At 49.5% G+C, this 10,047-nt stretch overlaps 1 protein-coding gene across 1 annotated transcript; it reads left to right on the top strand.

Annotated features, from left to right (window-relative positions):
* Window positions 1-8,677: 8,677 nt before the first annotated feature.
* Window positions 8,678-9,640, top strand: LOC104122805 (olfactory receptor 14A16). Its single transcript, XM_009634981.2, has one exon. The coding sequence runs from the start codon at window positions 8,678-8,680 to the stop codon at window positions 9,638-9,640; it is 963 nt and encodes a 320-aa protein (XP_009633276.2).
* The last annotated feature ends 407 nt before the right edge of the window (window positions 9,641-10,047 follow it).

Below are 10,047 nucleotides of genomic sequence, written 5' to 3'. Positions count from 1 at the left end.
ACTGTGTGGCCACTGCTGAATTCAGTAAGAGACAGTGTAGATAGATCTGAGCTTCTCTGTGTCCTCTTTGCCTCAGTCTCTCCCAGCAAGGTCTCCCAGGCCTCTGTGACTCAGGGCAGGACTCTGGAGGAGATCAGCCAGGGGTGGATGGGGATCAAGTCAGGGATCACCTGAGCAAACGCAATCCTTACCAGCCTCTGGGAGAGGAGGGGCAGCACCCCAGGGAGCTGAGTGAACAGGCTGATGTCACAGTGAAGCCACCCTCCATCACCTCTGAAAGGTCATGGAATATGTGGGAACTCTCTGACAATGAGGGGAATGCAGTAATGGGTTGCATGCACCTTTCCAAAATGCCCAAAGGCTGTGCAGAGGAGCAAAAGGCTGTGACCCAGAGCGTGTTCCCTCGTATGCCATTTCTGGGTTTCTCTAAGAGAAATGTGTACATTGTTCCTGGCCATCTTCTTTGCTTCCTGTAATGAAAGGACTCGATTGCTGGATGTGGGGAGAGCAGTGATGGTCTTCTACCTGGAAGTCATCAAGACTTTCAGTATCATCCCTCCATACATTCTTAGTGTCCAAGTTTGGACAGTATGGGCTGCATGGGCGGGTAAGTAGTTGAGTAATAAAACAGCTGGAGAGTTGGGCTTGGAGGAGTGTGGCACGTGTGTGGTGCTCTGTCTGGAGGCATCCATCTAGTGGGGTCCTGCAGGGGTCTGTCCTGCAACCCACCTTGTTTAACATCTTTTTAATGTCCTGGAGGAGATGAGAGTATATTTCACCATAAAGTTTGTAGAAGACATCCCATTCAGGAGAGCAGAGCAGAGCTGGAGGGCTGGGTTGCCATCCCAAAGGACTTAGGCTGGAGAGATGAGCAGAAAAGAACCTCATTATACCCACTGAAGATTCAACCCAAATCCTACTCCTAAAGTGGATCTAGGCTCTGAAATGGCATAGGACAGGGACTGCCTAGACAGGTGTCAGCTCCACAGGAAAGGGTCTGCTGATCTTCGGTTACCTTAGGCAAAAGATGAACCATCAGCAAAGATGGCCAAGAACCTCCTGGGATGTCTGAGCAGGAGCACAGCCAGGGGAAGGGATTATCTCCCTCTGATCAGCATTTGTTACACTATATCCAGAATTTTTGTCCAGGTTTTGGTGCCCCACAATGCCAGAGAGACATTGGCAAGCTGGAAGACCACAAAATTTCAGTGAAGGCAACAGAGATGGTCAGGGCTGGAGCACTTGCTTTGTTAGGAGGGGCTGAGGGAGTTCAGATTTTTTGGGGAGGAGGTAACAGACTCCTACTGCCCACAGTGGGGTTTCCAAGAAGACACAGTGGTGCAAGGCAGGAGCACAGGAGGCAATGGACTGAAACATGAGAGGGTCAGGCTCAATACAGGGAGAATTTTTTTTCAGTTTGAGGTGCCTGGTGCACTGTGTGTTGACTCTCAGTGCTCTCTCACATGTTTCCACATGTCCTGCTTGAACCGACGCCTTCTAAAGGCGTCTTTCCAGTAGGCTGCCTGGGCGTATGCAGTTCCCAGTGTCCATCCAGCTTTCCTCCTCCCATGGGTCTCTGCCCATTCCAACACCTCTCAGCTGCCCAGGTGCTGCCCTGAGCTTCAGGCAGGTTAGAGCTGGCCTTGGCTTTCAGAAGTCTGCCTGAAGGTCTCTTGACTCAGCTCCTCAGTTGTGTTTCTACCTGTTTTCCCATGTATCTCACTGAAAGTGTTCCACTGAGGTTAGCGACAGTGGAAAGTGGACTTCAGTGGAGGAAACTTGGACTTCATCTATTGTTTTTCACTGAGCTATTCCTTTCTTTTTCTTTTTACATGATTTTATCTTTTTTTTTTTTTTTTTTTTTTTTTTAATGGGAGGTAAGAAACATTCTTCTGTGAATGTGTTCAGCTGGTTCTCCAAACAGTGCATCAGGAGATGCTCTGGATCAATATGGCTCGGAGAAGGCTGACAGCACTTGTTCTTTAAGCAGAAAAATAAAGAACAACTCATTTATTGTTCCTTATTATTTAAATAATCTCTGCTTGGCTACAGAAGAATGAAAAATCCTCTAAAGAAAGGGAAGGCAGAAGGCACCACCAGGTTTCTGAGGGTGCTGGAGGCCCCAGTGAGGGCCATCACTGACAAAGCCATGAAGGTAATGACCAGTCAAGGTGTTGGTCCCTGGGGGATCATTAAGCAAAAACTTGGAGACACCGGTTGCAGGTAGCAAAGGGAATGTGCTGGTGGCTCTGAAGCCACTTTAAACCCTTGATGTCTGTTTATCATCACAGTGGCCAGGCCCTTCACCCTCAGGACCTGGTCAGGGAGGTCCTTCATGCATTGCTCAGGACTCTGCCTAGGGTCAGTGTGAGTGGGGGGTGTGGCAGGGACAGGAGGCAGGTTGGTGGTAGATTCTGTTTCTTTAATGGCAAATCGGTGGTTTTCTGGGGATGTGGCAATGCATGTGAGTTCCAAAAAACCATCTGGCTTTGTAGCCCTGCTAATGGTCCTCAGTCACCTAAGATGTTCCTGTCCCAGACTTGGATCCATATCCCAGTGCTGCACTGCACATCCTCCTTATTCTGCTGTCCTAAAATCAAACCTTGGACTGTTCCACATTAGCATGACGTCCCCTTGCTCTTTCCAGTCTTCTTCTGGCCTGTAGGATGCTTTCTTCTACACACACACACCAGATCTTCTTCTGGCCTGTAGGATGCTTTCTTCTACACACACACACCAATCTCTCCCTACAGTGCCATTTGCCTCAAAAACCCTTCCCACCTCCCCTGCAGGAATGGGACCACACTCCAGGAGGTTCATGCATTCTCCAGGCTCATGAATGTTTCCCGAATCCCAGGCAAGCTTGGGTAGTGAAGGAGATGAAGACAGAAAGGACAGCTCCTGGGGCATGATGAGCAGTGTTCAGCCACCCCCAGCAGCAGTGGACATTCCCCATCTCCGGAGTTGAGGCATGCTCCCATGAGGGAAACTTCTCGTATAAGCCCTGCTTTGTGCAGGGACCTTCAGCCACACTCCCAGGGCACACCTCCTCCACCCACAGGCACCAATGGCTTTCCACTTCTGGGCTCAGACGCTGTTGGAAGCATTTGCTAAAGCCCTTAGCCCTCACCTTGCTTCTTTCTGACTTCCCTCCACACTGCCAATCACTGCCTAATTGCTTACTGGAAAGTTCAGAAGCTCTCAAGGCCTTCCACCTCATTCTCTGGGGATGACCATGCTTCTCCATTCACCATTCATGGATCCCAGAAACACCAGTTGAGGAAGCACATCAAGATGTGTGAGGGGAGGACCTCCCTGAGGCACCTCTGTACTCTTTGAGGTCTAAAGTCCTGTGCAAGGCCTTGGGAGGAGTTTATCTGGTGCCCACGTTTGTACTGCAGATGGGTGATCTGCAGTGGATCAGGAATGAGAGAGAACTGATGCTAGGAATTTCATGGGAGGGGAGACTCGGTGCACTGGCTGAGGCTGGAGTAGAGTTATTTTAACTCCTAGCACCCCATATGGTGCTAAGTTTTGGGTTTGTGACCAAACCAGTGTTGACAGTGTGCTGATGTTTTAGCTGTTGCTGGACAGGAGTTGCACAGTGCCAAGACTTTTCCTCAGTTTCTCATGCTGCCCCACCAGCGAGTGGGCTGGGGATGGGCAAGAAGTTGGGAGGGGAAACAGCCAGGACAGCTGGCCCAAACTGACCAAAGGGATATCCCATACCATATGACACCATCCTCAGCAATAAGCCGGGGGGAAGAAGGAGGAAGATGTTTGGAGTTATGGCATTCCTCTTTCCAAGTTACTCATGATGGAGCCCTGCTTTCCTGGAGGTGGCTGCACACCTGCCTGCCAATGGGAATGAGTGAACTAATTCCTTATTTTGCTTTGCTTGTGGGCACAGCTTTTGATTTACCTGTTCATATCTCATCATCTTGACCCATGAGTTTTTCTCATGTTACCTTTCAAATTCTCTCCCCATTCCTCAGGAGAGGGGTGTGAGTGAGCAGCTGGTTTGGGGCTTAGTGATCACATTATGGACCTGTTTCTGTTTTCAACAAATGCAGTAACAGTACCATGCTCTCGAATTCCTTCTCCTTCTTGATGGTGACAAAAGTAATGTCTTTAACGTTATATTTCATACTCATTCTTACTTCATCAGATATGTATAACTTAACAACATTTAGATTCTGGCATGAAGTCTTTAGAAGAGTGTTTTTTCCCTCATTGATAGCTCTTTGTTATCATTTCATAGTACATTTCTCAGACAATATTGCCCCTCATGAATTTCCGCTCTCTATCTTTTGTCCTTATTTCAAGTGTGTCTGTGTGAGGAGTTTATTGTTTTACTGAAAAATCTCAAGGGACAGATACCAAACTGGGGAAAAGCACAAAGCAGCACAAATGTTTGTGTGATGGACACTGATACAACTGCATTATCTTCATTTTGGATCTCTTATGTCCTAACCCTTCAGTAGATTGCCAGGACTCTCTGAAGTCCCTGCATCTGTCCTTTATTTCAGCACTGAAGGTGAAATTACTCCTGTCAGAGGCATTCTTTTGGTTTTCCTCACAGCCTAAACCACCACATGGGGCAGAAAATACTGCAGGACACCTCAAGAGGCATGATACTTATCAGGACCAAAAAGTGGAATCTCAGGGGTGATGGAAAACCATAATTTCTGTTCAGGGATCTGGTCAAATGACTCATCTACGTTCACTTTCTGAAGTGCATGTTGCCAGGTCCTGTTGAGCTTCTCATCAACCAACCTCCCCAAGTCCTTCTCCTCAGCGCTGCTCTCAACCCATTCTCCACCCAGCCTGTATTTCTGCTTGGGATTGCCCCAACTTAAGTGTAGGACCTTGCCCTTGGCCTTGTTGAACTTCATGAGGTTCAGACTGCTTGTCAAGGCCCTGTCAAGGTCCCCCTGGATGGCTTCCCTTCCCTCCAGCAGGTCAATGGCACCACACAGCTTGGTGTCATCGGCAGAGTTGCTGAAGGTGCACTCAATCCCACTGTCCATGTCACAGTAAATACAGCTGGTGGAGAAAAGAAAGAGTGAGCCTGAGCTCTGCCTGTGGCACATGACTCCACTTGTTCAGGTGAATAACTCTAAAGGCTGCCCTGAACATCATGAGTCAGGACAGGTTCAGTTGCCCTAATTTGGGCATCAGCTGCCACTTCAGTTGGCCAAAGAAAATTCCCAGCAGCTTCTAAGAGGATTCCCCCCGATGTTGGCCTGTCTCTATGAACTCCTCCATGAGAGCTTGCAGTTGCCTGCACGTATCTTCAACCAGTCCTGACACCTGAAACGTCACAAAATGTTGTGTGTGAAGAGCCCAGTCCTGCCCCCTATTTCCATTAATTGGCACGGGAGCTGAGAGAATGTAGAGGAGTTTCTTGAACAACAAGGCCATAAAATACTATGGGATCTCATGGACAATCCTGGCTTTGACAAGGCCAATGTGTCCTTAGGGCCCTGTAAGGAGGAATTTGCACATGTTGTAAGCAAGAACAAAGGAACTTGATAAGACTAACCAGGATGTGCTCTAATCGCAAAGCTTGCAGACTAACCAGGATGTGCTCTAATCGCAAAGGCTTGCATATGATAGCTTGTGTGTTAAACCAATTAGCATGGATCTAGAGGCGGTGGAAAATGTTGTTAAACCAATGAAAGCGGTTTTTATGTCGCGTGGACCCCATCCCTCAGTATAAATATGTCTGTAACTCTGAATAAAGGAGGAAGCATTCACCATACTCCTATGGAGACTGTGTCTGCATTCTGGGCTCCCCTAAGCAATTTTTAAACAACAAGAGAAGGACCTCCCAGGCAGGTGCCTATTTTGTGCACATGTAAACACCTGATGCAAGAGGAATCTATCAAAAAATGCATCTCTTGCTATCTATGATGCAAGAGAAGTATCTATGGATTTATCTGCATCCCTTCCCTCAGCAGGGGTAAAGGAGAACTCTCACTGTCACTGTCTGCATGTCCTGTCTAATGATGGGATAAGGAAAGGCGATTCTCATGCCCAAATATTATCCTCTCAGGAGACATTACAGAGGTTGTAATAATTGTCTCTCCCCATCCGAGGGAGGGAACATCAGTGATTGCTTCAGCCTGGAGGGACACCTGGAGGGACACCTGGAAGGAGCCCAGAGCGGGCCGAGCAAGTGCTGCCTTGGGCTGGTCCTCTGCTGCTGAGCTGGGCTGGGCTCCTGGGATGGAGGGAGCTGATGGCAAGTGGGCAGCGCTGCCGAGAGACAGCTCTGCCCAGGAGCAGCTCCTCTGCAAAGCACAGCAGGGCTGAGGGCACTGCCTACAGGCACCGAGGGGAGAGGAGTGAGGAAGAGAGAGGTTAAAGACAGCCTGGAGTGGTTATAGACAATGTGGACATGCTGACAGCTCATTGCTGGAGAAATCTTCACAGCCCTTTACGTGGTAAGCCTCTGGGTGCAAGGCAATGCAGGTTCAGTTCCTGGAGGGAGCTCCTAAAGGTGGCACATTCCACAGCCAATGGTATCTCTAAGCACAACTCTCACAGTTTCCCTGTTATAGAGGAGGATGACGTGCTGCAGATCAGGGATATTCCATTGCACCATCAGAGGGACAGGGCATGAGGGCTGCCTTCCCCTAATGGCTACAGGGGTGTAAAGGTGGGTGCCCAGGGCTTTCATTCTGAGAAGGGTCCCTGGTTCCAGAGGGTTGGGAGGGTCAGAGACTCCGCATCTGCCAGGGTCGGTACTCAGCCCGTCTGGGAAGTTGACCACAGTGATGTGAGGAGAAGCTGTGGCTGAGAGGAGAAACCCCCAGTAAGGCAGGGTCATTCTGCTGTTGAGAGGGTGCTGTGTGGGTCAGGGCTGCTCACAGCTCCACATCACCCCCAGAATATTTCCAAAGGGTTTTCTCCAGGAGAAGATCAAGGCAAGGTTTACTATGAAGATAAGGATCTTTCCTGACTCTGCCTTTCCATTTCCTATTCCAAGGGGGTAGGGATAGGAAGAAAAAAGTATAAATGGAAAGCTCTTGACCTTTGAGTTTTAACAAGTCACTGAGACTCTTGAAGTGAAGCTCTGAGTGATGAATAGGATGTCCAGGACCCTGGTGAAGTGCATTTAGCAACTCGTCTGCCTATGGACAGAAGCAGCGTCACCTCCCCTGGACCCACCATGGTTCTTCTGACCTGTATTTTTCAACCTCCAAACAGGAATATGCGCCCAGGCAGAGCCCTGCCAACAGGCAGGATTCTGGAGACCCAATATGAGTGCACAGAGGTTGGGGTGTGGTCTGTGAGCGCTGCCAAAGAAGGGACATGGGACAGGGAAACACCTCCCAGGGTGAGAATCTCCAGTTAGCAGGGATATGATCTGGGAATGAGAGGAAACTAAAACAAGAAATTTGAAAGGGACAACTCTGTGTAATCCCTTCCAATGCAGAGCCCTTCCTCTGAGCAAGCCTCCAGCCCCGTGACCATTTACCTCTGCAGAGCCCAGGGGCTGAGAGCAGCTGCCCAGCCATGGTGGTGCCTGGGAGGTGGCGTGCAGAGCTGGGGCAGGGTAATGCTGCCTGAGGGCCCGCCTGCCTCTGCCCTGGCCTCTCTGAGCCAGACCTTCACTGGATTTTTCCTTCTGTCTCTACTGGTCTGTGTTATTGTTGTTATAATTTCATTCTTGCTGCCAGGTTCTCTGGGGAGGTGGAGTTTCAGCTGCAGAGTCACACACTGATCTTGTGGGTCCTTCCATACAGTTCTGGCTTTGAACAAGAGTCACAGGTTTCCTAGCAAAAGTGGAGTTCTGGTCAATGCATTCTGTGGGGCTGGTTTATGAGCTGACTCTTACCAACTGAAATACCATTAGAAGGAGAATCGGCTACCTCCCTGAGGTGTCCTCCCAAGCTGTGAGCTTCCCTCCAGGATGCAAGGCTGTCCCACAACACTTTGGTTTTATCTGAAAGCCCCACGTAGAAACAGAGGTGCTATGATGGAGGAAATGGTCTTGGGTTGCGGAAATCATCCATGTGTGTCCATGGCTTGAAGCAGGGTGCTGAGATATTGAGGAAAGGTGAGAGTGAGTCTGCACTGGATCCCTCTGCTCCCAGCAGTGTCTGGGAGCTTGTCAGGTTAGCATGAGAGTGCAATCACTCTCCATTTCAGAAAGGTGGGAAGAAGACGGAGGGATGGAGCAGCTCCCCTTGCTCTGCATTAAGCTACAAGCAATCCTCTTGCCTTGCAGGACTCGTTCTGTTCTCCCTCAGCACAGGAGAAATGCTGAAGATTTCTGGCATCCAGCAGCACTCCCCAGCATGGGAGAGGGGGAGGAGGTATAAAAAATCCAAGGAACTCAAACTGCCTCTGCCATCCCCATTCCTTACCTCTAAGAGTGCAGATGAAGGCCCTTCTGCTTTAGGAGTGGTTTCATCTGACAAAGTTGAACACCAGGACTGACACCTGCCCCCACTGTTCCCATGAGCTCGCTGCTGCAGAGCAGGCCCTGCTCCTCATGGCACACGCAGCCAGCACTGACCAAGGACCAAACCACATAGCTGAAGAAGGTCTGGTAGAAAAGGAAAAGGGTGTGTGACAAAAGGCTTTGATTTTTCTCAGAGGAATATCCCCTAACTTGTTGCTGTCTTTTTCTGCTATAATAGTGTTCCATTCCCAGAAGAAGAAAATGTCCAACAGCAGCTCTGGCACTGGCTTCCTCCTCCTGGCAATCACAGACACACAGGAGCTGCAGCTCTTGTGCTTCTGGCTCTTCCTGGGCATCTACCTGGCTGCCCTCCTGGGCAACGGCCTCATCATCACCACCATAGCCTGTGACCACCACCTCCACACCCCCATGTACTTCTTCCTTCTCAGCCTCTCCCTTCTTGACCTGGGATCCATCTCCACTATTGTCCCCAAATCCATGGCCAATTCCCTCTGGGACTCCAGAGCCGTATCCTACGCAGGATGTGCTGTCCAGGCCTTCTTTGTATTTTTTTTGGTAACAGCAGAGTATTTTCTTCTCACTGTCATGGCCTATGACCGCTACGTGGCCATCTGCAAACCCCTGCACTACGGGGCCCTCCTGGGCAACAGAGCTTGTGTCCACATGGCAGCAGCTGCTTGGGGCAGTGGTTTTCTCAATGGCCTCCTGCACACGGTCAATACATTTTCACTGCCCCTCTGCAGAGGCAATGCTGTGGGCCAGTTCTCCTGTGAAATCCCCCAGATCCTCAAGCTCTCCTGCTCACACTCCTACCTCAAGGAATTTGGGCTTCTTGTGGTTAGCCTCTGTTTAGCACTTGGCTGTTTTGTTTTCATTGTGCTGTCCTATGTGCAGATCTTCAGGGCCGTGCTGTGGATCCACTCTCAGCAGGGACGGCACAAAGCCTTTTCCACGTGTGTCCCTCACCTGGCCGTGTCCTCCCTGTTTGTCAGCACTGGCACATTTGCCTACTTGAAGCCTCCCTCCATCTCCTCTCCTATACTGGACTTTGTGGTGGCAGTGCTATACTCCATGGTTCCTCCAGCAGTGAATCCCCTCATCTATAGCATGAGGAACCAAGAGCTCCAGGTGGCAGTCTGGAAACTGATAACTGGGTGGTTTTCTGAAGCAATAAAATTCTTCTGCGTAGCAGTAAAAATGTAACTCATTGCAGCCCCAGCCTCTCTTCTGGTTTTTTTTTATGGTGCTGCTTTTTTCTTGTGATAATGTCATCCACTTTTCTTACTGAGTGGCTGTTTAAATAAGCGGATGTATTATATATGTGTTTTAAAACAAAATAAATATCATTCAGCAACATTTTTTTCCCTGAGAACATTCTCCAGATTACTTTTGGACCCGAAAGGCAGTTCCTGTGTGTATGGGTGGAAGGGAAAAGTGTCCCATCAGGACAGCACTGCCAGGGAGCACCAGCGCTTGGTCTTCCAGGCCTCTTCTCCTTCCACTTCCACACTCTCCTTGTGATCCCTTACATTTGTGTTAGGCCTGAGTACTCTGGAATCTTGGTCACAGTCGTGCTCCATGGTAGTCCTGTGACAGCAAGATGGGAGAGA

This window comes from Egretta garzetta, unplaced genomic scaffold, assembly GCF_000687185.1.
Source record: "Egretta garzetta isolate BGI_Z169 unplaced genomic scaffold, ASM68718v1 scaffold483, whole genome shotgun sequence".
Classification (NCBI taxonomy): domain Eukaryota; kingdom Metazoa; phylum Chordata; class Aves; order Pelecaniformes; family Ardeidae; genus Egretta; species Egretta garzetta.
Note: the sequence above shows the minus strand (reverse complement) of the source record. Positions and strands in the feature narration are given on the sequence as shown.

Coding starts and splice junctions, on each gene's coding strand:
- LOC104122805 (XM_009634981.2), top strand. CDS start 8,678: ATGTCCAACAGCAGCTCTGGCACTGGCTTCCTCCTCCTGGCAATCACA.